We start from the raw sequence: 27,835 nt of genomic DNA on the forward strand, positions 1-27,835 counted from the left end.
GGCGTGCACCTCAAATTAGAAGGTTCTAGCCCTCACTAGCATCTGAAATCGCTTTAGAGTTTAGACTTTCGTGAATAGCTATTCTAGACGTCAAGTAGAGTAATCAAATTCTTGTTTCAATAATCCAGTCTCCAAAAACATTCCACCAATTGCACAAAGCTATTTATATAATTATTAGAGACTTTTAATAAGTTTCGAAACCGGAAGACAAAACTCACTCATAATAGTTGCTCATCATAGAAATTGAAGTCCATTCTTCTATTATGTGTCGCCATGGTTAAACTCATGTAAGCAGACTTCTTGTCAGATGCTCCCGAGCTGTTGCTATCGCTTGACTTAGTGTCTGCAGTTCCCAAAAATGTAAACAATGGATCCAAATTAGAAGTGCACTTTTGTGTTTATAGCCGAACCAGACCAAAATTATAGCAAAAGCTGTTGCTTTCTTCGTAGGGAGATGTAACAACAATAGTTAAAAAGTGTCAATTACCTGTTCAGAGAGTGAACCACTAGCTTCTGTGCTCTGCATTGCTACTTTCCCCGCAATGACGTTAGGAACCGTTTCAAGAACCACCCTTAACACATTATTACATAATAAGCCATAGTCAAACAACAGCTAAATGCTAAGATATATAGGACAAGCTCAAAAACGCTTCAGCAAATCTTTTAACATGTTTAGGACTTTTATATAACTGTCATGTAGGGCTAAAATATTAAACTTGCATACCCCTGGTCGACCATTTCATCAAGGCACAGAAAGATGAGATCCAAGTTCTCAAGAGCTTCCATCTTTTCCACATTGTTCCTGGTAAAGAAAAGGGATGCATCAAACTTTAAGAACAAGTAGAGCAAATAAATATAGGCATATTCAAGTCGAGCAAAATACCTCAGAAGAAGTGCAACAGCATCGAAAAAGCCTTGAAGAACAGAAGATAAGATGAGCTCGTTTTCATTTTCACCTCCAGTAACAAAGAAGTGAAGGTCCTCGGCAAACTTATAGACAATGATATTATTGTCCAACAGTGTGATCTCAGCTGCACATAAACGTTAAAACCAAACATCTATAAGCGAGAAAGTATGTATATACAAAGTCAGGAAACCCAATACACAGCCCATGAAAATAATTCTTTAGATGAATAGTATATGTGGTCTTACCTTCTGTGCGAGCATTGGTCTTAGAGGTCTTTGAGAATACAAATTTCTCAAAACATAACTTGGCAGCATTAGTTGACCAGTCATCAGAGTAATACTTGACGGCAACACGCTTTCCTTCAGAGTCTAGAAGAAGAATGTTCTTTACCAAAGGACATGAATCCTATTCAACGTAAAGTAGAAATTCAGTAATTAAGTTCCAGGGGAGAAGTAAAGCAGGTTATCCAAAAAAAGATCATGTATAGTCAAACTCCTACACATACACATAAACATAAAGGATACACATTCAACAGAATATAAGGGCATATGTACTTACATGAGACATTGTTGTAAGACTTGAGATGTACCTGAAATAGTGACAAAATATAGCTGTTATCACCATTACAAAAGTATTTGAGCAAATACGCAACCAAATTTTCGATTTTTGACAAGATATTAGAAACTTCAACCCACACTCATTTAAACAGACATTCTGGTCACTAGTAAAAGCTGAAACACAACAAGGAAAAATCCAAAAATCAAAGTATATATCATAAGCTCAAATGTGAAATCCTGTGTATAGTCAATGTACTACTATAGGACAAGAAAGCTACAGAAAGGCACCCATTACAACCACAGTTCACACAAAGAGATAAATGGAACAGCGAATCACGAAAATTCGGATCGCTAGATACATCCTGAGGCACAAAATTTCATAGGAGAATCACATATGCGAAGCATAAAAATGCACAGATCTCTACAATGTAGTCATAATCAACCGAGAAAACGCAAGAAAATTTCTCCAATCAAGCTGATTGAAGAAGATCTCAAATATAGCAATGGATCAGGGGAATAATCATAATCCAAAGGAACAAAGGGAGACAAAACGATCACCGGAAAACAAGATCGGAGAAGAAGCAATGGAAGATTCAATTATCAAAAACGCAGGATCGAGACGTCAGAACTAAAACTGAAGAAATCGGAATTAGAGTACCTTGAGAGAGAGAGCTCTCGCTTCGTCGTTCGTTCCCAGTAAATAAATGTTCAAGACGATTACTGCTTGCTTACTAGTATAAGTTATCCGGATCCTAGATCTGAATTTGAATTTGATCTAACCGACCGGTTCTCACAATTTATGAAGCAATAGACTGAAACGCCGTTTCTTATTTTTAGAAACTAACTGTGTGCCGTTTGTATTTGCAATTGTATTTCGGAGAAACTACAAGGCGTTAGAAGAAATGTTCTCTTCTCTTCTCTGCTGGAGCTGGAGAAAACTATAAAAGTAACCTTTTTTTTTCAGGTCCAACGCAGCAAAAAAAGTCTCCTCTGCCTCTCTCTGTCTCTTTCCTCTCTGCGTCTTTCTGAGGGCTTGAAGCGATGACCATGGCAGCATTTTTCGCCAGACGTCTTATTGGTAATCGCTCGAGCCAGATTCTCGGGACTTCGAGTTCTACCTCCGGTGCGTTCATTTCCATTGCTAGGGCTTTCTCCTCCTCCACTACTCCGATCAAAGCAACTCTCTTTCCTGGTGATGGGATCGGTCCAGAGATCGCTGAATCTGTCAAACAGGTCCCTTTTTTTTTCAATCTACTTTGGTGTGATGTAATTATGTTACCAGATCATGTCTGGCTGGATAATTTGAGACTTGTTAATGATGAATCTAGGCTTCTTGAATTCGAAATTTTCTTCCTTTAGTGTTATAGTTGATTTCTCTGAAAAATGGGTTTCCCCACTTTTTATGGTGATCCTCCCAGGTGTTTACTGCTGCTGATGTGGCCATTGAATGGGACGAACACTATGTTAGTACCGAAGTAGATCCTCGAACCAATAGTTTCTTGACATGGGAAAGTCTTCAATCCGTGCTTGATAACAAGGTTGGCTTGAAAGGACCAATGGCTACCCCAATTGGAAAGGGTCACCGTTCTTTGAACCTTACTCTTAGGAAAGAGCTTAATTTGTATGCCAATGTTAGGCCTTGCTACAGTCTTCCTGGTTACAAAACCCGTTATGATGACGTTGATCTCATTACCATTCGTGAAAACACGGAAGGAGAGTACAGTGGCCTTGAACACCAGGTTTGTCTGTTGCTCCATCATTTGATTAAATCTATCTATATTTAGTATTCTTTTCAGAATCATTCATGTTGATAACTTGCCATTTTATGATCTGCTAGGTCGTCAAGGGTGTGGTGGAAAGTATTAAAATTATTACCCGTAAGGCGAGTATGAGAGTTGCCGAGTATGCCTTTCTATATGCCAAGACTCATGGAAGGAAGAAAGTTTCTGCAATTCACAAAGCCAACATTATGCAGAAAACTGATGGCCTTTTCCTGCAGGTCTCCACATTTTGCAACTCATAAATACATTAACATTTTTTCTGCTGGCTTCTTTTTCTTAACATTTGTTCTGAGACTAGGTTGTGTTTGCGTCCTGATTTGCAGTGTTGTGATGAGGTTGCTAAGAAGTATCCTGAGATATATTACGAGAAGGTTGTCATTGACAATTGCTGTATGATGGTAAGTTACAACATGAAATATACCCTACCCTTTGTTCTGAATCATGTAAAGGTTGATTAAATTAGCTGTTGGTATAATCTTGTTAATATTGGGGAGTAGGTTACCCAGCAACCCATACTTGGGTCTGCTTTCGCTATTTTTACATTGGGAACAAAATGCTTTCTTGTATTGTGGAACATGGGATTGATAATCTGAATTCTGGCAGCTTGTGAAAAACCCAGCACTTTTCGATGTCTTGGTGATGCCAAATCTCTATGGAGATATTATCAGCGATTTGTGTGCTGGGCTTGTTGGGGGTTTGGGATTGACTCCTAGGTAACATTTGTTCCTTCGTCTCTCAGGATATTCTCTACTATGAACATGAGGCAATTACCTTAAACTCTTATGATGTTTTGGCTGCAGTTGTAATATCGGAGAGGATGGCATTGCTCTTGCTGAAGCTGTGCACGGCTCTGCACCTGATATTGCTGGAAAGGTTAGTCCTCGAAGCTGCATCATTCTCATATACTATCATCATCCTGAATGTGTATGATGCATTTAATTATTGCTATTATGAATAATACGATTTCGACAATGCGGTAGACCAAACTAAGTGAGTTTAGTCTGACTGTTATCCATAAACCAAGTATGATATAACTTGTGCTCCTGAGAGAAGATTTGTCACCTCTTTCTCTGCATTTTCTTGGTAGAACATTCAGATGCTGAGACTTTCATTGTAGATTGGATTACCGTCTAGTTTATATTGTAGAACGGTTCTGGTTGGATCATCGTTACTTGAATGATGTTAATAACTGGCCAATCAAGTGTTTAGGGTTAACCAGTATAATCTATAGGATCAAGTTTCAAACATCTCTGGACAATGGATTTAGATTTTACCAGCCCAATGTTCAAAATCAATACTTGATTCAATCCTAAGCTTATGATCAATGTATGATGTTTTGTCTTTTGTGGTGTTGTATAGAACCTGGCGAACCCGACAGCTTTGCTACTGAGTGGAGTGATGATGTTGCGGCACCTGAAACTCAACAAACAAGCAGAGCAGATCCACAGCGCCATCATCAACACAATAGCCGAGGGAAAGTATAGAACAGCTGATCTCGGAGGTACCTCAACCACAACAGATTTCACAAAAGCAATCTGTGATCATCTCTAAACACTAAACACCCGTAAAAGCATGATTCTTTCTCTACCATTCGCCATTGGATCTTCCTCGTGAATTTTCTCACCCCAAATATTTTTCTACTTATTGATCATCTTCCTGTGTGAAGAAACAAAAGCTGATAGTGGCTTTTCACATGATTGATTTTTGTTTTTTCTTTACATTCTAAGTTGTTGCACAGCTTCACAGCTATTTACTTGTGCCTTAATGGTAAAGAAGATTCATAACAACAACAGGAAGGTTTTGCCTGAATTCATATACAATTTGTTTGTTGCCAGAATTGTTTGGCGTTATGTTCTCTTATTCAAGGTAAGAATGAATGATCACACGTGTAATCCTGAAATAATAAGTTTTTGTCGGAGTAAAATATCTTACGAAGATGTACACAGTACACCACATTCTCAATCCCTGAAAAGTGAAAACTTTGAATGCTGCTGACACTACTAAATACTACACAACGTGGATGATTCAGCGACTAAGACCATCTTTATTGGGGAGTACTCTTTTAATGAATGCCACCGACACATTCTTTTTACCATTTCCTCTTCAATTGCAAACCGCTATCACGAGGGATAGCCGTGAAGTGGACTTATAGTAGTACTGTATATGGTTGTCTCATTATTATTATTATTATTTTAACTCTCTCTTGTTCCTCCGCTAGATCCAATGGACTTTTCAAAGTGTATTGACAATTTCCTCAAGTGGGTTGGTGGGATTGGGACTTATTATATCTGTAACATTACTAATAACATACAACAAAACTACTGCAATGATATTATTTTAGTTACTCACGATCTCAAATATTGCAAATTTCAATAGTCGCTTATTAAATCACAATGTTGGATACTTATCCAAGTTTTGTAGTAGTACACTAGTACTGTATATGGTTTTGATTAAGAGAAATTAGAAAAATTCAGCACGATTTTAAAAAGCTAAAAAAAAAAACTGTTAAACTATACACATTGGAGATGCTTTAAATATATAAAATAAAGTAAATTTGTAAGAGGAAGAAAGAATCTATCTTTGGTATACCTAACTTGGTTTCTCTCTATCTATCTCTATTATAAAAACAGACACAACAGTCTTCACTCACCAAACACACTTAGCTCCATTACCAGATCTGAATCTCTCTTCCTCCAGATCATCTCATCAATGGCTTCCTCTGATTTCGATGGAATCCTCTTGGGAATGGGTAACCCACTCCTCGACGTCTCTGCCGTCGTCGACCAAGATTTTCTCAACAAGTAAGTTCGCTTAGATCCCGATTGTTTTTTTTCCCCCGATCTGAATCGATTTGCGTAAGATACTCTTTCTGGTGGGTTCTCTGGTTTTGAATGTTTTTTCTTTTCTTTTGGAATCGTGACAGATACGACATCACATTGAACAATGCGATTCTCGCAGAGGACAAGCATTTGCCCATGTAAGTTAATCGCTTTTCTCATTCCTATTTTGATTTGAAACCGCACTCTATATATTCTGATGTAGCAATAGAGTTTGGATATGATGTGATATAGTTATAAGGGAAATAGAGAACTTCATAATGCTGTCACAAGTCTTGGTGATTAGTTTTTCATATGGCCTTGAGTGATTCAGACTATGAAAAACGTTCTTGATGCGATTTGGAATATGACTTTGACTATTATCTTGATTCACATGATCATTGGTATTGTTTAGGTACGATGAAATGAGCCAGAAGTTCAGTGTTGAATACATTGCTGGAGGTAAAATTCATCTTTTTGCGTTATTATAAGTCATTTGGTGTTTATGTGCATTATTATTAGCAAGGTTTGTGATTTCTTCTTGATTTCGTTTGGTTTTGTCAGGTGCTACCCAGAACTCAATCAAAGTGGCTCAGGTAAAGGATCGTTAACACTTATTCTCATACTTTTTTCTTCTTAATGTTGGTACCTTTTATTTGCTTAACCCTAGGATTTATTTGATTACTGCAGTGGATGCTTCAAACTCCTGGGGCAACCAGTTACATGGGATCCATTGGAAAGGACAAATACGGAGAGGCCATGAAGAAGGATGCTACTGCAGCTGGTGTCAATGTGAGTCTTCTTTATGTTTCATAAGTTATCGCTGTTTGGTTCTGCTTTTAGTCCATATCATCAGGGAATAGACTGTTAATCTGCTGTTGTTCTATATCCAGGTCCACTATTACGAAGATGAGTCAACACCTACCGGAACTTGCGGTGTCTGTGTTCTTGGTGGAGAAAGGTCAGTTTACATTCAATCTTTATGTCTGCTTTTTTTTTTCTTAATAAGATGTTTTTTCTTATGAGTTGTATTGAGGCGTCTTTCACTTTTTTGCAGGTCGCTCATTGCTAATCTTTCTGCTGCTAACTGCTACAAGGTTGAACACCTGAAGAAGCCTGAGAACTGGGCTCTGGGTAAAAAAAAATCCTCATCTTCTGACCGTTTTATCAGAGTTTTCTTTCTTAGATTTGAAAGTTTCGTACGTTGGAACCTGCTGAGATTTTGTGAAACATGTTTCTTCTTTGGCAGTTGAGAAGGCCAAGTTTTACTACATCGCTGGATTCTTCCTCACGGTATCACCAGAATCCATTCAGTTGGTTCGTGAACATGCCGCTGCTAACAACAAGGTAAGAAGACATGATCCTTTATGAGAACCAAGCACAGTGATCTGTCTCCCCTACCAGTTTGTCTTTAATATGAACAATCCTGACATGCTCACATATTTGGCAGGTGTTCACAATGAACCTTTCTGCGCCATTCATCTGTGAATTCTTCAAAGATGTTCAGGAGAAGTGCCTACCGTAAACACATCCTAATCTCTTAATCCCTTTATTCCAGCTTATAGTTGCTTACACTAATCATTGGATATACTGAAAGCAATATTTTGCTTGGACCAGGTACATGGACTATATTTTTGGCAATGAGACCGAGGCAAGAACCTTCTCCAGGGTTCACGGCTGGGAGGTAACTGCCGAAGTTTCATCCTGTTTTTTTTGGTTTGAATGAAGACAGTTTATTAATCTGTTTGGTTATATCTTATACAGACTGATGATGTTGAGCAAATAGCCATCAAGATGTCCCAGTTGCCCAAAGCCAGCGGAACATACAAGAGGACTACTGTGATTACACAAGGTGCAGATCCCGTGGTTGTCGCCGAGGATGGAAAGGTGAAGAAGTACCCAGTCATCCCTCTCCCCAAGGAGAACCTTGTTGACACCAACGGTGCAGGTATTTGATAAGCCATCACTAACTGCTCTCTAAATAAGTCACAACAGTTCTAATCAGCTATACTCCTTCCTAGGCTAGGTACAGTTAGACTTATAGCTAAGAGTTGATCCCCCAAATTTCCCTTCAGAAACTTATTAATGTTTGATGATGCTAACCAGTCATCTAGTTAGTGTAAACACCACGCACCCTTATCTAAATCAAGGTTTACCAAACTGTTTGCTTTGTTTGATTGTAATAAGAAGACCATCATACATTTGGTCTCAGTTTCATTTAAACTAATTCCGTTGGTTTAACCTGACATGTTCTGTGATCATAGGTGATGCGTTTGTGGGAGGGTTTCTTTCGCAGCTGGTGCACGGAAAAGGGATTGAAGAGTGTGTGAGGGCGGGATGCTACGCCTCAAACGTAGTGATCCAGAGGTCTGGCTGCACTTACCCTGAGAAACCAGACTTCAACTAAAACTAAAAAAGTTCTCCAAATCATCTTTTTAGTTTTATATCGGAATGAGATTTTGGTGATTTATATACTACCCAAATAAACACTATTGTTGTTTGCTTGTATCACCTTTTGAGTTGAGGATTTGTGCTATTGAGTGTGTGTTTTTGGCTTGATTTTGTTAATTACCCTTTTTTATCAGTACTCTATTATTTAATAAATATTATTACCAGGCCTAAGTGTGATATATAAAATGTCAGAATGTTGAGGGCTTGTTACATCATCATGGATGTAATTAATTCCTCTATATATTTTTTTTTAAAATTGCTCCTCATTAGAGAACAAAAAGAGATGAGAAAGTCTCTTTAACTTGAATTGGTATTTGCTTAATTAGTGGCTCTATGATATTTGAACTAATGTTAAGGTACACCTCTTGGTTGGCTTAACTAAACCAAGACACGTCCATACAAAATCTGGCATAAGCTCAATGCCCCCAACAATTAAGAGTTTAAACGGAACTATAAAGTAGTAGAATGATCATAATTGCTTAATTAGTGGCTCTATGATATTTGAACTAATGTTAAGGTACACCTCTTGGTTGGCTTAACTAAACCAAGGCACGTCCATACAAAATCTGGCATAAGCTCAATGCCCCCAACAATTAAGAGTTTAAACGGAACTATAAAGTAGTAGAATGATCATAATTCCCTGCAATGTGCATTGTCGTTTTTTATAACTTGTTTTTAACGCAACTGGTTCGAATTCAAAATAGTGCGGTTCAACGAAACTACATTGGTCTTCATTGCTATGCAAAAACAAAGTTTGTGGAATCTTTTGTGTCGGTACATAAAAGAACAATTTCTATCGGATCATAGATATGACAATTAATGTCTCGTTTCGGATGTTTTGATAATGTTAGGGTTGGAGGAGTGTAGGACCAATATGAGTCGTTAAAATCTGTTGACTTTTGACCTATATGGATCTACCAACTTTGACTTTTACTTATCTCTTCTCTTCTACTACTATCTTTTATCTTTTCCGTATACAAATCAAATTCGAAAAATTCACAAGAAGTCTCTATCTTATTTCCTATGGACTCTACTCGTGACCCTTCCCTTGCCAGTTTAAAGGTCTCAGTAGGGACAGTGCCTAGGTTCTTATAAACAACATGAAAACTGTGCCATTTTTCTATCACAGAGAAGATCTGATCCACTTGTAGCTGTAAAAATCTAATGGGTAGGTAGGTGAAGTTACGAGACTTGAGTGAAGATGTATATATTACGAAAAGTACCAAACCGGGATCAAACCGACACAGCAGCGTGAGCAACTCGACAAAAGTGGTAGATTAATTAACACATAATTGTAAGAAATAGGTTAAGTTACCAAGGTTTAAGGTAGCTCAACAAGTGGTGCAGTTTACCAAAACCAATAGTACGTATTAAGTTATTAAGAAACCGATATAGATCAATCGGAAAGCAATAACCGAGGATTTCTTAAATTCATTATTTGTGTGAAAATGCTAAACTCTGACGTTAAATTGATGTAATCTAGGTTCCAGGAAGATTTGGGAAATCTCCTAGGTGACTCAAGTGTAACATCCCTTTCACTTCCCCATAGCAAATCTCATACTATATGATAACTTTTTATATATCATAAATAAGATTAGCAGAATATTATGCTTATATCATACGTAAGATTATATTTTCATACGTTTGATAGGTTGAAAGGACTTAAGAACCCATTTTGGCCGATGCACCTTAAAAAAGTAGAATTTTCAATCCTATCAAAAAAAATAGAACCCATTTTATTCCAATAAAAAAAAAAAAAAAAAAAAGTAGAATTTTCAATCCCGATGGTGATGCAACAAGACTGTATTGGCATAAACCATTAGTTAGTTTATATGCTATGGTTATAAACTTATAATTTGGAGAGCCTGAAAAAATTGATTAGTCATTGAAAAATAAGGTAAAGAAACCGTAATCCATATAATCAAAAATGATACTCTAAATCGTAAAAAAGTACCAAATACACTATCTGATACTCAAAAAAAAAAAGGGGATGAAATAAAACGTTTTTTTTATATATATATAAATAATAAGAAAATATAGTTTTTGGAAGCATCTAAAAACAAAATAGTACAAAACCAAAGTATTTTATTTTTGTCCAATTTTAATTCTCAGTACTTTAGCAGACTTTCAGCGCTCTGCCTTGTAAAAGACTTATTAGCTTTTTTTGGTTTTTTCTTTGCTTTTGCCGTGTGACGACTTCTTCTTCTTCATCTTCTTCTTCGTTCATCCTCTCCTCTTCCAAGTTTTTGCTTCTTAAAAAAAATCCATTTTCACAAATACCCAATTAAAAAACTCCTCCTTCCTAGTCATCCTTCTCTCTCGTCCTCTTTTGTTACGTGATTTATGAACCATTTCATAATAATCATAATCATCCTTCTCTTCTGGCGATTGACTTGTATCTTCTTCTGATAAAGTTTTGATCTTTTCCTCTATACAAAACAAAATTCAAAGGTGGGTTGTAATCATCTTCTTCTTCTTCTTCTTCTGCTTTTTATGTTGAGTTCAATAAGTCACAGTTCTTTTTATGTTGCTGCTTGTTGGGTTTTAAGACTATAGGAGGAATCTTACTTGTGAAACTCGATTACTTCTTCTAGCTTCCAGATCGTTCTCTTACCCTATCTAAATTTAGGGTTCTTTACTTTGAAAAGATATTGGATCTGTTGATTCCTGTGAGTAAAAATTTGATCTTTTGTATATCTAAAGTTCGAAATCCAAGTAAGTTGAAACTAAGGGAAGCACTGATGTTTAAGAGCAATGACTCTGTTGTAGCTTGAACTTTTGCAGCTTAGTTGTTCGATAAAATGTTCCTGTGAAAATTAAGATGGTTCTGATGTTCTGGTTGCGTTTATGTTTTCATGATCATTGTTTATTTTGTGTCCTGCAGTGGAGAAACCTCGTTGTTTTCATCTCTTCTCGACGATGAAGTGTTTCTTGTTCTCTGGTGGAGACAAGAAAGGAGAACAGAAGACTCCTAACTCGGTTTCATTGACCTCTAACTTCTCTGACCGCGAAATAAACCGAAGCGGATCAGAGTTTAACTCCCGGGATGTCTCTGGGACGAGTACGGAGTCATCCATGGGGAGGAAGAACTCGTACCCTACAATGTCTACTAGAGCAAGTAATCTCAGAGAGTTCAGCATTACTGATCTCAAGTCTGCAACTAAGAACTTTAGCCGATCTGTTATGATTGGAGAAGGCGGTTTTGGTTGTGTCTTCAGGGGAACAGTGAGGAACTTAGAAGACCCGTCCATTAAAATCGAAGTCGCTGTGAAGCAGCTTGGTAAAAGAGGGTTGCAGGTAAAGTCTTTTCTTTCCTCCTGTCTTATTTTCAAGATTTGTCAGTTATTTACAGGGCTAACTCTGTTATCTCATGTCTTGGATTTTCTAGGGGCATAAGGAATGGGTTACGGAAGTAAACTTTCTTGGTATAGTTGAGCATACAAACTTGGTGAAATTGCTTGGCTATTGTGCTGAAGATGATGAACGTGGAATCCAACGGCTTTTGGTTTATGAATACATGCCTAACCGAAGTGTTGAATTCCACTTGTCCCCTCGGTCACTCACTGTTCTTACTTGGGACCTCAGATTGAGAATCGCTCAAGATGCAGCTCGCGGCTTAACATACCTGCACGAAGAAATGGACTTTCAGGTAATGTCATGTCTCTGCTTGCTATGTTATTGATCTCATTTCCCTCTCTTTAAAGACTTTGATCTATTGTTTAATTTCAGATCATATTCCGTGATTTCAAGTCCTCGAACATTCTTTTGGATGAGGACTGGAAAGCAAAGCTCTCAGACTTCGGTTTGGCTCGTTTAGGTCCATCTGAAGGACTAACTCATGTTTCTACTGATGTAAGTTCTGCATTTCACTTATTTTTTGTTGCAAGATTTGAGAAAGAAATCATCTAGCTCTCTATTAACATGTTACAATTCGGCTGTATTAGGTTGTAGGTACAATGGGTTATGCAGCACCTGAATACATTCAAACAGGCCGTCTCACATCCAAAAGCGATGTGTGGGGTTATGGAGTGTTCCTCTATGAGCTTATCACAGGGAGGCGACCAGTAGACAGAAACAAACCCAAGGGAGAGCAGAAGCTTCTAGAATGGGTCAGACCTTATCTATCTGACACAAGGAAGTTTAAACTCATATTAGACCCGAGGCTCGAAGGAAAGTACCCGATCAAATCGGTTCAAAAGCTAGCAGTTGTTGCCAACAGATGTTTGGTTAGGAATCCAAAGACACGTCCCAAGATGAGTGAGGTGTTAGAGATGGTGACCAAGATTGTGGAAGCTTCTTCAGGGAACGGCAGCCCGCAGCTAGTTCCATTGAAGAGTGTAAATGCTTCAAGAGACACGGGAGGAAAGAACAAGAGGGGTTTAGAAACAAAGAACAATGGTGGTGGCGGTGAAGGAGGTTGGTTTGGAAAGCTATGGAACCCAAAGACAATAAGAGCTTGCTGATTACATAAAAATTCAAACCCCATCATACGAAAATACAAGACTCAAGAAAGGTTCCAGGGAGATTGGAAAGCTTGAAGAGTTTGGCGAGAGATCAAGATCAAGCTCATACACATTACATATATATAATTTGCATATGAAGATTATGAACGATACTAAATGATTTAATATGATATTTGTGTGATTATAACCAGTAACCACAGCTGAATCAAGAAGATATATATAAGCAAGAATGGCTTATCACTTTATCAGAGTTTTGTTCCAAAGCTAATAAGTTTTCAGCACAAAAAATACTCTTGCTTACGTGTATATTTGTGTTTGTGTTAATTGTAAAAGTACCTATTAATTACCATAAGTAAATCTCTTTTTTTTTTTTCTTTTGGATTAAACCATAAGTAAATCACTAAATCTTAACGCTAACATAAATAAACATAAAAACAATTACGTCTTTTGTGGGGTGGAAAAAATATGTAGAGGACTACTCAAATTTGGGAGAAGTAGTTGGATAAAAAGAAGAATATTTTAACCGATTTAAGAATATTTTTTTACCAATAGGTAAAAGAAGATGCTATTGCTTGTGTTGTTTAGGTATTTGGTATTTTTGTTCATATCTTAGTATAAAAAATTGAAATGAATGTTCCTAGGAAATTACAAAAATAAAATTAAAAAAAATTAATAAGCAAGCACAAAGAGTGTGACTTTTGTGGCATTGATTTGTCCTTTTTGGAAAAGAGGAAACCAAAATAAAAGAGATAAGGAGTAATTTAGTCACATAACATAAATAGGGTAAAGATTTGAGAAAAATGTAAAACACTAGGGGTCGTTTACATATTTACTAGAAAGATAAGAAAAAAAGGAAAAAAAAATGGAGAGTTCTCTTTACCAACAAGAAACATAGAGATATTAATCTCATCAGCTCTTTCAGATCCCATTATCACAAATCGATCTCTCTTCTCAGAGAAACCCACACCAAGACAAAAAGAAAAAGCTCTCATCTTTCTTCGATTTCTGAGGCAACTCTTTCGGTTAATCTCAAATCATGTCTACCCCAGCTGAATCTTCAGACTCGTAAGTACTCCCAGATCTCTTATTTTGTTTTTTCCGATCGGGAAAATCTCGGATCTCTTTTACTTAAAGTCTGTTTTTTTTTTTCGATTTTGATTACTTGGTAGGGTTTTTGGTTGATCTAGTGTTTTTAAAAGTTTTAATCTTTTGATTTGTGTTTATAGGAAATCGAAGAAAGATTTCAGTACTGCTATTCTCGAGAGGAAGAAGTCTCCTAACCGTCTTGTCGTCGATGAGGCTATCAACGATGATAACTCCGTCGTCTCTCTTCACCCTGCTACCATGGAGAAGCTTCAGCTCTTCCGTGGTGATACTATTCTCATCAAGGTTTGTTTTTTTCGTTTGGATTCTCTTTTGATTCTGATATTGAATGGTGTGGTTTCTGAAATTAGGGTTTTTTTTTGCTGTGCTCGATCGGTGGATTTCTTATGTGTTTCTACACAAACCCTAGTTTATGATTTTGGGTATTATACAAAAACAAAGAGACTTGCTTTTTTGTGTGTTGATAGTATTGTATTGGTCCTGTCTTTATGAAGTAATTGTTTTTTTTCTTGTGGTCTCTCTTAGTTCTGATTTGTTTTGTCTTTTGGCTTTCAGGGTAAGAAAAGAAAGGACACTGTCTGCATTGCTCTTGCTGATGAAACATGTGAGGAGCCAAAGATCCGGATGAACAAAGTTGTCAGATCTAACTTGAGGGTTAGACTCGGAGATGTTATTTCTGTTCACCAATGCCCAGATGTCAAGTACGGAAAACGTGTTCACATCTTGCCTGTTGATGATACCGTTGAAGGGGTGACTGGCAACCTCTTTGATGCTTACTTGAAACGTAAGTCGGCTTTTGTGTTTTGGTTGTTTCCTTGGAGATTCTTATTTGCTTTGACTTTGAGATATTATTGGAATGATTTCTGAATAAAATTTTGTTTTTTTTAACAGCTTATTTCCTTGAGGCATACCGCCCCGTGAGGAAGGGTGATCTCTTCCTAGTCAGAGGAGGAATGAGGAGTGTGGAGTTCAAAGTTATAGAGACCGATCCTGCTGAATACTGTGTGGTTGCTCCAGACACAGAGATTTTCTGTGAGGGTGAGCCTGTGAAGAGAGAGGATGAAGAAAGGCTAGATGATGTAGGTTATGATGATGTTGGTGGTGTCAGAAAACAGATGGCTCAGATCAGGGAACTTGTTGAACTTCCATTGAGGCATCCACAACTATTCAAGTCCATTGGTGTTAAGCCACCAAAGGGAATCCTGCTCTATGGACCTCCTGGGTCTGGAAAGACTTTGATTGCTCGGGCTGTGGCTAATGAAACTGGTGCCTTTTTCTTCTGTATCAATGGACCCGAGATCATGTCTAAACTGGCTGGTGAGAGTGAGAGCAACCTGAGGAAAGCATTTGAGGAGGCTGAGAAAAATGCGCCTTCGATCATCTTCATTGATGAGATTGACTCTATAGCACCAAAAAGAGAGAAGACAAATGGAGAGGTTGAGAGAAGGATTGTGTCTCAGCTCCTTACGCTCATGGATGGACTCAAATCGCGTGCTCATGTTATTGTCATGGGAGCAACCAATCGTCCCAACAGTATTGACCCAGCTCTTAGAAGGTTTGGAAGATTTGATAGGGAGATCGATATCGGTGTTCCTGACGAAATTGGACGTCTTGAAGTGCTCAGGATCCATACAAAGAACATGAAGCTTGCTGAAGATGTAATTTTCTAATTATATATATATATATATATATATATCCTTGCCTTTGTTTATTGAGTGTAATGTTTATTGAAAGCTAAAATTTGCTTGTTGTTATTTTTCCCCCAGGTGGATCTCGAAAGGATCTCAAAGGACACACATGGTTACGTTGGTGCTGATCTTGCAGCTCTGTGCACAGAGGCTGCCTTACAATGCATCAGAGAGAAGATGGATGTGATTGATTTGGAAGATGACTCCATAGATGCTGAAATCCTCAATTCCATGGCAGTGACCAACGAGCACTTCCACACTGCTCTCGGGAACAGCAACCCATCTGCACTTCGTGAAACCGTAAGTATTGGCAGTGACAGTGCTCCGCTTAGAACGAGATCAAAGCCTATATTTTTGCTTAATTCTCATTCCAAAATTTCTTTTTGGCTTTTCAGGTTGTTGAGGTTCCCAATGTCTCATGGAATGATATCGGAGGTCTTGAGAATGTTAAGAGAGAGCTCCAGGAGGTAAGTCCGTTCTTGCTTGATTATGTCCTTTATTGTAAGCCAAGCTTGTTTGTTCCTTTCTTGCTTGGATCTGTTCATTAATTGTAAGCTAAGCTGTGTCATTGTTCAAATGCAGACTGTTCAATACCCAGTCGAGCACCCAGAGAAATTTGAGAAATTCGGTATGTCTCCATCAAAGGGAGTCCTTTTCTACGGTCCTCCAGGATGTGGGAAAACCCTATTGGCCAAAGCTATTGCCAACGAGTGCCAAGCTAACTTCATCAGTGTCAAAGGTCCTGAGCTTCTGACCATGTGGTTTGGAGAAAGTGAAGCAAATGTCCGAGAAATCTTTGACAAGGCCCGTCAATCCGCTCCATGTGTTCTCTTCTTTGATGAACTCGACTCCATTGCGACTCAGAGAGGAAGCGGAGGCGGTGGCGATGGAGGCGGTGCTGCAGATAGAGTGTTGAACCAGCTTTTGACTGAGATGGATGGAATGAATGCCAAGAAAACCGTTTTCATCATCGGAGCAACCAACAGACCAGACATTATTGATTCAGCTCTTCTTCGTCCTGGAAGGCTCGACCAGCTCATTTACATTCCACTACCAGACGAGGATTCCCGTCTCAATATCTTCAAGGCCGCCTTGAGGAAATCTCCTATTGCTAAAGATGTAGACATCGGTGCACTTGCTAAATACACACAGGGATTCAGTGGTGCTGATATCACTGAGATTTGCCAGAGAGCTTGCAAGTACGCCATCAGAGAGAACATTGAGAAGGTCAGTGATCTCTATAATCTCTAATCTCTAATTAAAATGGCAACATTCTCTAATATCTGAACTTAATTCTCTTGGCTTTTGTTTCAGGACATTGAAAAGGAGAAGAGGAGGAGCGAGAACCCAGAGGCTATGGAGGAAGATGGTGTGGATGAAGTATCAGAGATCAAAGCTGCACACTTTGAGGAGTCTATGAAGTATGCTCGTAGGAGTGTAAGTGATGCAGACATCAGGAAGTACCAAGCCTTTGCTCAGACTTTGCAGCAGTCTAGAGGGTTCGGTTCTGAATTCAGGTTCGAGAATTCTACTGGTTCAGGTGCTACCACTGGAGTCGCGGATCCGTTTGTCACGTCTGCGGCCGCTGCTGCGGATGATGATGATCTCTACAACTAGTGATAACTTCGTTATCCTTTTTTTATTTAAGTTTAAAACTCGAATTCTCTACTTTTGGATTACTGGGAAAGAAAGTGATACTGATTCTTTCCTTGTGTTTCTAAGTTATCCGAATCTCTTGTGTTTGGGTTTTAATCAATGTTCTTAATTTTCGTTTCACTCCTCCTTTTTTGTTCTTTAATTACAAATGAAGAGCAAAGGGATTACTAAAGATCTTTACAAAAGGATTGCAGATTACAATTGTATTAGTGGATCTGTTTCCTCCTCATGTCATGTTAATGCTGTTAAATTGGTCTCTCTCTAGACATTTAGAATTTTGTGACACGCTGTAAATGGATTCCGAAGCTGAGGATGTTCTTTCTGCATCACTGGTGGTTGTCAGATAAGCCAAAAAGGATGCTTTTATTAATCAACAACAATTGATGTCAAGATAACAACAAATGCTGCTCCCAAGTCTTAAACGTAATTGAACATAATACGGCCACATGTTGGAGATTAAAGATGAACATATAATATATCTATTAGTGTTCTTGCTCAAACCTTGACCGTTAAATACTTAAATCTTTAGCCTTCAGCGCCAATTCCACGTGCTCTAGGACGTCTGACAGCAACCAGTGGATTGACTATGCCTTGTGAATCTCTTCCCAAACCCGAGCCTTCGACAAAACCCATTCTCGCCATCATCCTCGACCCAAAACCTGTTGTGTGCTGCTCAAAGGCTCCCAATCTTTTGTCTCTAATTCTTCCGGAACTAGAGGCACCATTGTCATGGGAGATGTGTTTCACATGTTTGCCAGAGGAAGAAGATCTGTTCCTTTTAGCATTGTTATTACTTGACGGACTCATGTCTTCAGTGTCAATGGAGAAATCCAGACCTAACCCAAGTGATTTTGGACGTTTAACAGCTTCTATTGGCTGTGCTATCCCCTTACCATCCTTTCCTAGACCGCCTCCATCTATGAATCCCATTTTCGCCATCATTTTGGATCCAAAGCCTCTCGTGTGCAGCTCGAATGCCCCAATGTCTGCTCCATTAGAGGTTCCTGGAGTAGTTTCAGCTACCCGTTTTGCATCTTTTTCACCAGAGGTTTTCGCAATAGCTATCTCAGAATCAATTACGCCACTTGACACAAATGATACAGGTTGATCAGCATATGAACTCTTCTTCCCATTGTTTTTGTTTCTCTCCCGTTCCTCTCTAGTAGGTCGCTTTTTGGTTGAGTCTTTTGCTTTCTTCTTATCTAAGCTTCCAGATTTTCCTTTTACCCCTCCACTGACAGCAAAATCATCATCCTCATCTCCTGCTCCTATCAGCTTCTCGATGCGAAGTTTATCACTTGCAGATGGCATACATGTCTGATATGTTCGAGTCACCGTCACAAAGCTTTTCTTTCCAGAACCATTGCAGCTACTTGATAAGCGGTACACATCTGCTAATCGTCTTACCTGAGAGCAATCTCGATTATGCATACGCTGGAAACAGTGCATGTCCACATTTTCCAGAACAAAACTCTCTAATTGAGAGTTGATCTCAGCAAGATCAACACCACGCTGCAACATTCTCTCACGGCGCTTCAGAGCAATGTATTCTTTGCGGTGTTTCTTCTTCTCACCAGGGAAATTACGTGACTTCTTGCTCTTTTGTGAACCTGAAGGCCAAGACTGAGGAAACTTAGCCACCTCTTTCTTCTTATTCTTCTTCCCCGAAAGACTTCTTGGATCCTTCACATACATAAGATCATCCATTGTGAATGGATGATTAGCCTTACCATGCCCGGAGAAACGACTTCCTGTCGTCTTCTTCTTACCATATTCCATTGAAGCTTTTTGCAGACTAATACCAGTCAACTTCCTTGGTTTTCGATCAGAAGAATCACTATCAGAACTATCAGCACTTGACAAATCCAATTTATCCAATGATTGTTCAGCTAACCAATGAGCATCCAACATAATCTCACTGCCACCAATACCTTCCAAGTAATCCTTTGCAACATCATCATCAATCTCGGAATGACTTCCAAACATGTCTTCCGAGCTGTCACTCTCAGATAATTCAGAAGACCCACTGCTACCTTCATCTCCAGATTCATCATCATCATTCGACCCTTCTTCTCCCTCACTCTCTTCACCAGATATATCTTCAGTATACAATTTCATCCCTCCTATAGAAATGAAACCCGAATTCCTTCTCGGTGTTTTCACAACATCAGGCATCACTTCATCCTCACTTGCATCAACCTCCTCCTCCTCATGAGCAAATGAACCACCTTTATCTTCCGACGCCTTTGGAATAATAGAAAGGCTACCACTTGGTGCAGCATCAGAACCATCACAAAATCCCAACCCTTTATGAGACTCATCACCCAAAACAAAACTCGGTTCGTATTCGTAATCATAATTTACCTTAACACCTTTAGAAGACGAAGGCGTATGATCCAGAAATGCAACAATTTGAGTCGTCTCCGACTTACCCAACACCATAGGATTTGAATCATTCATTTGATCAACTTCTGCGACTGGTCTTCGGTCCAAGCCTTCCTCAAACTCGACGGGAGGATACTGATACACAAAAGTATTACCATTGCATTTCCTTGGACCAGTAGTGGAAGCAGAAGCTTTCACACGATCTGAGCTTCTAAGATTCGATCCCTTTCTCGAAGAGCTTCCTCCTCCTCCTCGAGATGGCGTTGAAAAATCAGGATCCCGTGGGTAATCGGAGAGAACGCCTCCTTCTACGAACAGAGTAGTATTATTCTGACGTCGGCGACGACCACCGGAGGAAGACCCCGCCGCGGAATTGAAATTGGTTCTCGTGCTCTGTCCCGGAGATTTAGATTTACTTTTCCCAGAACCACCACCACCGTTGGATCTTCTCCTACCACCGCCTCGCATAATTTTAATAACCTTAATCCCAGAAAACCTTAATTTGGGGAAGACGACGATGGATGAATCAAAAGAAAGAATCAGATCTTTTATTAGTGTTCTTCTTCCCCCAAAATGAAATGGGCCACGTAGTTAAAACGATGGGTTTCGTGTCGTTTTGGCCTCCTCTCTTAGAGGATCTAATTGTTGGAATATTCGAAAATCGAAATGATGTGGCCCTAAAGCGAGGAAGAAGAAGTATTTTTAGATTGACCCCTAAGTTTTTATTCTATTTACAAAATCATCCCAGGATATTTCAATCTCTGTTACCAAACAGGAAAGTTAGTAGAAAGATAAATCGCCGGAGAAGAAGATAAAACAAAGAGAGAGAGATAGAGACAGAGAGAGAGAGACTGAGAGAGGAAGAAATGGAGAAGTATTTTGGAAATGCGTACAGGGGAGATCCAGGAGTGCCACATGCTGATGCGGATCGGTTTGTGAATATATGGATTGGTTCTGCTGCTTTCTCCGTTCTTACCTGGGTCAATCCTTACATGTGGCAGCTCTCCAACCAGTTCAAGTAAAATCCTTACCTGGATCGGTTTTTATGTTTCGTGTTTGGTCTCTCTCTCTCTCTCTCTCTCTCTCTCAATGTTGTGAGTGTCTGGGTTCCGAAATTGGTTTTCCAAGTTCATGTGTTTTGGGTATTAGGTTTATGTTAAGGCTCTTGATTCTTTTTGGTTCGACTGTTCTGTTAAAGTTCTTCTTTTGCTGCTACATGATTGGTTACAGCGCAATGTTAGAAGGTTTTGTAATGTTAGAAGATAGTTTGATGTCTTTTAGGCGAACTAGGATGAAGTTATTATCATAGACATAGCTGAAACCTCAGGTTTCCATATCATCTAGTAGTTGAAGGAGTGGTTTTGTCTTATCGAGACTGTAACTGCATACCCTCTCTTTGTTCGTTTCTTTACTTCTATGATATGATGATTGGATTCACGATAGATATGACATAGTGTGATCAACTGTGTTTGAAGTCTTGTACATGAATAAGCATGTTTCTTCCCGATGAGTTCAGTGGTTATCTAAAGTGTGGTTTTTTTGTAACGATTCTCGTATTCTCTATGGCAGTTATCATGACAAGTGGATGCTGTTTGAGCAGTACCACTGGAAAAAAGCAAGGGCAAAGAAGGAGCCTTACGAATTCAAGGTTCAGACTATATCTAGCCTAAGAACTGAATCTGTTTTTCTTCATATATGATTACATTGCTCACAAGTTTATTTGGTTCTTCTCTTTGCTACTCAGTGGAACAAGATACCGAAAGAAGTCAGGGACTCGTATTATTACAATTGGCCTGTCTATTTCCCATAGAAGTCTCTCTGTGCTACGCGCCCGCCCCCTTGTGAATCAGAAGAGAAACCAAAAACTTGTGGAACTTCTATGGATTATAGCTCTATCTTTCTTCTTTGTTCTGTTCTTTGTAGTACTTTTGGATTTTAATCAATCACTCAACTCTTCACTCTTTAAACTCCTCTGGTTAAATCTCTTATATCATTATTGAAAGATTAGAAACTCTGTCTTTTAAGCTCAGAACTAGAATCTGTTGATATGATCACCATTACCACCTTCCGGTTCTTTGTATTTGGTATTTAGTACTGTGTGGTCTCCAATGCTTGCTAAAAACTGTAATAGTGACTAATAAATAACTCGGACATGATTATTAGTACTAGTTTAGTTTTGTACTGCCTGCAATAGAAAAATTGCTTAATCTAGGGAGAAAATGTTATGCATCCATTGAAGCTGTAATATTGGTGGTAATATCAAGCTAGCTTCTTACGAAAACCTCTTACATTCAAATAAGTGTTGAGAGGAAAAAAATGAACAATCACCAGAACGGTGAATAAGAGAAAGAATGGTAAATTCTTGTAGGAAAAGAATTTCAACTAACATTGTTTCTCTACAATCTAAAATCAATACTCTCTACCTCCTTGTAGAATCTTCTGTACTTCTTCCGGCTGGCATGGAATGGTCAGAGGTCCTCTGAGCTGGAACCCGAACTCCTCCCTTGCTTGCTCGAGCAGCCTCATGAACTCAGGTTTGTTCAACTCTTCAAGCTCCAAAATAAACCTCTTAGCTCTCTCTCCTTTAACGGCAATCACCGCTACGTGCCCTTCCTTCACATCACTTGGAATCATCCATGCAGCACTACTACCCGCATTACCCTCTACCTCGAACTCACCACAATTCCCTACCCTTTTGGAGAATCTACTTTGTAGCTTTCTCATGAAAATCTTCAACTTCTTGCACATTCTCAAAACGTCAACAGTAGAAGTAAAGTTCTGGTTGGTGTTTATTTGCTTCTCCTTCCGTGGAGTTATTGCATTGTTTTGGGCTAGAGAGTAGTTTATATACTCGACGTTGATGTCAACACTCATGGTTAGGAAGTTTCCGAGAGATTTCTTAATTACAACATTAAATGCAAGTTCTCATTTGTGTATCAGCTGTAATCTTTCGTTGCTCTCCCTCAGAATCGTGGGGCCTCCTAAGAACACGCTTCTGCAGACCAAAAAGTGTAACTTCACACCTCTTTCCTTTTAAATTAGGATAATTGATCTCTCTGCTTCAATCTTTTTTTTTTGTTAAGACTCTAAAAATGTACTAATTCATCAAATGGTAGACACGTGTACTGCACAAGACACAAAAAGACTTTGATTATTTTTAGGTTTTCACTAAATTCAGACATTTCGAACACATGTTTGGTTTCTTGCATTAATCACCGCTACGTGCCCTTTATATATTTGTAGTTGTATGTATATTGAGACGTACCGACACATAAAAGAAGTGAAGAAATTGTCATTATCTAGAGTAGAGTATTATTTGTATATACTGTACCATGTCAACTACCTTGTGGTCTGGTCTGTACGGAGTCACTAAATGTTCGTTCAAACTTTTAACACCATTCCGTACAACTTCAGTCTCCCCGTTCTTGATTTCTCTCTTCATTAATTTTTTATTTGTAGCCCCACTTAAAACTCATTGTATATAACAGAAAGCTATAATTTTGTTTTATAGATTGGTTACTTTATGTAGTGTAAACCATTGGTTTTTTTTTTTACTTTGTTTGATAGATAAACCACTGAATTATAATGATAAAATAGTTGTAGAATTCCTCACCAAAAAAAAAATAGTTGTAGAATTTAGAAAATACTAGTGCGCGACTATAAATGTATTCTAGAATGAGAATGATGTATGGCTAATCTAACATACTTAGAAACTTTACTACACCTTTTCTTGTCAGTAACATCCATCTATAACATAATTGCATAACTATATGATTAATGCGATTGGTTAATATATACAACTTAATTCTTTACATGTTGGTTGATCACACACCATATTGTAGGGTTTCAGGACTAGGAGTAAAGCACTGGTTTCAAAAGCAAATGTAACGTTACGAGTTACGACCGTCTTTATCTTTTTACTATAAGTTTGGATAAACGATATCGTGAACTAATCAAATTAAAGTGAACTTGGACAACTATTGTTAAGTCTATAGGATATTAGAAATAGTTGTTTGGTCGCCTTTTTACACTTGATATATTGAACAAAAGCTGTGAACTAATCAGATTATGTTTATTTACGCTACGAAACGTTTTTTGCTACTACAAAAATTTGGCCGATGGTGAATTAATGGCTTAGAACGAGTCGCAAGGCATCGCTATAATCTCTTGAAAATAAAAGCCACATAATTTTTTTCTACCAGAGCTATGGCTGAGTTTGTATGGGTACGAAAAGTCATAAGAGTCGGTGTAACGGAAAAAAAAAACATTTGAATCTGATGATTATAAATGATCCAATCTTTAAAGTCAACTCACTTTGACCGGACTTGTGGGTATCCTCAACTTTTGGACCTATTGATTATAGTAATAGAATGGCACCGAATCATGATTGTATCTTGGATATAATGGATTCTCAATCCTTTGATATATCAAAATAAAGCATATTGAAAACTTTAAAAAGGGTTAATAAGAGGGATCTGGTATTATCACTAATTTAATCTTATCTCTTACTAGTTAATAGAAATGATTTGTCCGTAAAAGCAAAAAGAGTTTCTAAATTAAAAGACCATCACAAGGTTCCACCAAGATCCAGGAAGCATTAGAATCAGTCCAAGATACAATTTATAATTTATATATATTATCTAGTATATATTGTTAACATATCTATCTATACTTTATTCGTGTTTATATACATACTAGATAATGTCTCACGCATAGATTTGAAATTAATATAATAAAATATAATTATATATTTTTAAAAGAGTTTAATAATTTATTAAATAAATTGATTATTTAATAATTTATATTACATAAATATTTTTTAAAATAAGTCTTTTTCAAAATTTGTACAAACATTATATAAAATTTCCCTCAATTATGGTTTTATAGATTTCTTAATTCCTTCAATAATTTTTCTACTGTCCAACAAATGCAAGAAAACTGAACTATTATTTATTATATTATTTAGATTCATTATGAAAATAAATATTATTCAATATTCTTCAAGATGATTAATCGAAAACTAAATACGCTTTTCTGAAATGATTGATGAAGTCGTATATAAAAATCATATGGAAAATAATTCAATTATACTCGTATAAGTGAGATTAAAACCTAACTTATATATATTTAAAATTCACATTAATGTGTTTTTAATAAATTAATATAAACATATAGTGGCGGGGAAGCGTGGGCTGCGGCGGAATGGACTGTGGCGAAAGTGGATGTAGCGGAGGGGACTGCAGCGAAGGTAGTTGCGGCAGAGGGGACTGCGGCAAAGGTGGTGGAGTGACATCGTCAGAGGAGGATGAGGAGGACGCATCAGAGTTACGTCTCACGGAGGAGACACGGCGGCGAGAAGAAGCTAACTTCTTCGACATGGTGAGAGTGCGTTTCCACATACTCTTTTTTTTTTTAGTTTTGAGTGTTTTTTTTGTTTACAAGAGAGTGAGCTAAAAGTGGTTTTGATCAGAAAAAGAGGGAGTGAATATATAAAGGAATCTCCTCGCTGTAAGTAGGGGCCTAGTGTAGTAATCATGAGTATCTCCAGGAACCACCGTGGTAGAAAAACAGGGAAAAGGACATTTTTTGTAAGATAATCGAGCTATTTTGATTTTTTTTATATAGTTTTTTTCACTAATCATTTTAGTAACGTCCATTTTGGCATATATATCGATATTTTGTTTTTGTTGGTTGCGTTTGGGAAAACTATTTACCGGGATGTGCATGTATTACGTGTGGTGTGGCTGTTTTAAGACCCTAATTAGTTTTCATTACTTGTTGTTTCTGTTAAAACCTTCGCTCTTTAAACATATATAGATCCACAATTGCTTGGTTGTTTTTGTTTTATAGAAAAATGAAAGAAATGCAGCATCTAGAAAAAACCATATTGAAAGCAAGATTGTTTTGTGTCTATGTCAAACTAATTAATTTTAGTGTGATAAATAATATCGCCGGCATTAATAAGATTCTATATTCACCGATCGAGAGTTAATGACAAAAAGAATTAAAGCCTTCCCCCAGTCCTACTTGGCAACTGATAGTTACTACTACTAATTGGAAAACTAGGTACGTCACACTAATAAAGATTTTAAAGGATGAAGTAGTAAGACTGCCTGTAAGAGTTATACATATGTATAAATCAATCTCCTAAAAATGCATTCACCAAGAAAAAATATATATTGTATAAAATGTATGAGTTAAGCTAAGGTTACGACTTAGGCCATGTTTATAGGGAGATCACATGGGATGTTCTTAGGCACTTTAAAAATGAAAATAATTGAATAGTAGACTTAAGATCAGGTTCACTGATCTTATTCTAGAACTGATCTTGTGTGACGTGTCTCTTTCGGATTGGTTGAAAATATATGAAATAAATTTGGACATTTATCTATGTATTAATTAAATAAAATGTTTGTCTTGTTTAATTAATTAAGTAATATGTTTGTTTGTTTTTTTAAAAAATTTTATTTACAATGTTTTTTTTGTTTCATAAAAATATGGCATTGTATTTTGAATTTTAGTAAAAGTTTTATAAGTTTGCAATTAAAATGTTATTTTATAAATTTTTATAATTGTAATATGTTTAAGAATATTAATAAACATTATATTATTAAATAGTATTAAACATTCTTAAATTTTTTATTAAACATTAATCTATGTATTTGTTAAACATTCTTAAATTTCTATAAGAATATTATATTATTAAATATTAAAATCTTAAACATGTTCTCTCAATAACTAACTTTTTAACAAAAGTTCTTAACTACAATCTTATATTATTTTCACAATATTTATACTCTATAAATACCCTAAACTGTAAACATGCCCTTAGCACTTAGCCGTTAGAGAGTAAGAATGGTGACTTCGTTACCAATGGGCAAATCACAATTTATCACTCTAGTTCATAAAATGTGTTGTTTTTAATCTCCGCGCGCGGCGCGGTAAGTAGGGGCCCAGTGAATCATGGTTGTAGAGTAGTGATGAGTCCCATCTCTAGAAACTACTGTGGAAAGTAGCGAAAAGGACATGTCACGTGATCATGTGTTGGTAACATTTTTTTTGTAAGATAATTTTGGTCAATTCTTCTGTTTTTTTATATCACAAGATAATTAGATAACCTTACCTCATTGCTCGATCTTTATGTTTTGTCAGAGAACAGAACCTTCGGAAGAAAAATCTCCTTATTTAACTTTTAAAATCTATATCTTTTTGTTTTTGTTTTTTCCCTTCAAGAGTTTTTGTATAACTTTTTAGTATAGACTTTTTGGAAAGTATTAACAGATGTTATTACAAGGAAAACTAAATGGCTTATTACTTCCTCCTGTTTGAAATCTGGTTGGTGGGCTCCCACTAGTTTACTCTGCTACTGCCAGTGAGAGTACTAGTACAGGATGGATTCAAACTCTCACTCTCTTTTTTATTTATTTCGTATTGGGTGATTCGTATAACTAATATTAGCCTTTTGATGTAAGCAGTAAGTATATGTTTGCTGTATTACGTACAATGAAGTCCATAGTTTGAAACATACATAAAGAAGTAAACTTATTATTAATTGGTTCAGAAAGTGAGTGGAAATTTTAAAATATGAAAATTGATGAAAATGGATAAGTGATATGGAAACGAAACATAAACCTTCTTTCTCTCTACAAGAGAATTAATAAAACGTAAAATACGAATAAAGTAAATCGAGGAAGTGACATATAGTGAGATTTCATGCTACAAAACATGCATGGTGACACATAGATATGATAATTTAAGTAAATTTAGTATTGTGTAGAGTTAAGAGTACTACTCTACAAACAATTAAACAAATATGCGCTAGTACGTAGTTAGAACTGAAAGCAAAAATCATAAACCCTCGTAAACGAGAAGAGATGGTGGCTCAAAAGTATTATTCCATCTTATTGTCTCTCATTACATTGCATAGTCTATTTATAGTAGAGACTAGGTTTACAAACGACTAGGTTGATCCCTGACACATGTCATCATCTGCAGAGGATTGTAGAGCCTAGAGAAACAAATCTATT

General features: G+C 37.3%; 8 protein-coding genes across 9 annotated transcripts; 5 read left to right on the forward strand and 3 right to left on the reverse strand.

The window, feature by feature from the left end:
* Nucleotides 1-95: 95 nt before the first annotated feature.
* Nucleotides 96-2,222, reverse strand: LOC104764674 (coatomer subunit zeta-2). Of its 2 annotated transcripts, none has more exons than XM_010488251.3 (7): nt 2,123-2,222; nt 1,466-1,496; nt 1,153-1,312; nt 884-1,031; nt 725-802; nt 488-572; nt 96-343 (listed from the first exon to the last, which is right to left on the reverse strand). In XM_010488251.3, the coding sequence occupies exons 2-7, from the start codon at nt 1,472-1,474 to the stop codon at nt 284-286; spliced, it is 540 nt and encodes a 179-aa protein (XP_010486553.1). In that variant the 5' UTR covers nt 1,475-1,496; nt 2,123-2,222; the 3' UTR covers nt 96-283. The 2 variants fall into 2 exon arrangements, with proteins under 2 accessions (XP_010486553.1, XP_010486554.1); XM_010488252.3 differs by having other exon boundaries at nt 2,023-2,153.
* Nucleotides 2,213-5,082, forward strand: LOC104764677 (isocitrate dehydrogenase [NAD] catalytic subunit 6, mitochondrial). Its single transcript, XM_010488253.3, has 7 exons — nt 2,213-2,697; nt 2,883-3,203; nt 3,302-3,463; nt 3,569-3,643; nt 3,849-3,958; nt 4,046-4,118; nt 4,605-5,082. The coding sequence occupies exons 1-7, from the start codon at nt 2,506-2,508 to the stop codon at nt 4,794-4,796; spliced, it is 1,125 nt and encodes a 374-aa protein (XP_010486555.1). The 5' UTR covers nt 2,213-2,505; the 3' UTR covers nt 4,797-5,082.
* A 483-nt stretch (nt 5,083-5,565) lies between these two features.
* LOC104764678 (adenosine kinase 1) lies at nt 5,566-8,683 on the forward strand. Its single transcript, XM_010488254.3, has 12 exons — nt 5,566-6,046; nt 6,169-6,222; nt 6,477-6,523; nt 6,626-6,657; nt 6,752-6,853; nt 6,955-7,022; nt 7,119-7,195; nt 7,311-7,408; nt 7,512-7,582; nt 7,679-7,745; nt 7,826-8,009; nt 8,326-8,683. The coding sequence occupies exons 1-12, from the start codon at nt 5,955-5,957 to the stop codon at nt 8,466-8,468; spliced, it is 1,035 nt and encodes a 344-aa protein (XP_010486556.1). The 5' UTR covers nt 5,566-5,954; the 3' UTR covers nt 8,469-8,683.
* Nucleotides 8,684-10,561: 1,878 nt separating this feature from the next.
* LOC104764679 (serine/threonine-protein kinase PCRK1) lies at nt 10,562-13,348 on the forward strand. The gene is made up of 5 exons (XM_087502133.1): nt 10,562-10,963; nt 11,397-11,809; nt 11,901-12,161; nt 12,242-12,364; nt 12,457-13,348. Exons 2-5 carry the CDS (start codon nt 11,432-11,434, stop codon nt 12,973-12,975), a joined length of 1,281 nt encoding a protein of 426 aa, XP_087358259.1. The 5' UTR covers nt 10,562-10,963; nt 11,397-11,431; the 3' UTR covers nt 12,976-13,348.
* A 327-nt stretch (nt 13,349-13,675) lies between these two features.
* On the forward strand, nt 13,676-17,543 carry LOC104764681 (cell division control protein 48 homolog A). Its single transcript, XM_087502130.1, has 8 exons — nt 13,676-14,040; nt 14,202-14,364; nt 14,635-14,863; nt 14,971-15,737; nt 15,846-16,067; nt 16,163-16,234; nt 16,350-16,994; nt 17,082-17,543. Exons 1-8 carry the CDS (start codon nt 14,012-14,014, stop codon nt 17,382-17,384), a joined length of 2,430 nt encoding a protein of 809 aa, XP_087358256.1. The 5' UTR covers nt 13,676-14,011; the 3' UTR covers nt 17,385-17,543.
* A 224-nt stretch (nt 17,544-17,767) lies between these two features.
* Nucleotides 17,768-20,454, reverse strand: LOC147920126 (uncharacterized). Its single transcript, XM_087502131.1, has one exon. It carries the CDS (start codon nt 20,274-20,276, stop codon nt 17,949-17,951), a length of 2,328 nt encoding a protein of 775 aa, XP_087358257.1. The 5' UTR covers nt 20,277-20,454; the 3' UTR covers nt 17,768-17,948.
* Nucleotides 20,455-20,517: 63 nt separating this feature from the next.
* On the forward strand, nt 20,518-21,819 carry LOC147920127 (uncharacterized). The gene is made up of 3 exons (XM_087502136.1): nt 20,518-20,826; nt 21,378-21,456; nt 21,553-21,819. The coding sequence occupies exons 1-3, from the start codon at nt 20,675-20,677 to the stop codon at nt 21,616-21,618; spliced, it is 297 nt and encodes a 98-aa protein (XP_087358262.1). The 5' UTR covers nt 20,518-20,674; the 3' UTR covers nt 21,619-21,819.
* A 198-nt stretch (nt 21,820-22,017) lies between these two features.
* On the reverse strand, nt 22,018-22,625 carry LOC147920128 (auxin-induced protein X15-like). The gene has a single exon (XM_087502135.1). It carries the CDS (start codon nt 22,554-22,556, stop codon nt 22,218-22,220), a length of 339 nt encoding a protein of 112 aa, XP_087358261.1. The 5' UTR covers nt 22,557-22,625; the 3' UTR covers nt 22,018-22,217.
* Between the last annotated feature and the right edge of the window lie 5,210 nt (nt 22,626-27,835).

The sequence above is a fragment of the Camelina sativa genome, chromosome 19 (genome assembly GCF_030686135.1).
Source record: "Camelina sativa cultivar CO46 ecotype springtype chromosome 19, ASM3068613v1".
NCBI classification, from domain to species: domain Eukaryota; kingdom Viridiplantae; phylum Streptophyta; class Magnoliopsida; order Brassicales; family Brassicaceae; genus Camelina; species Camelina sativa.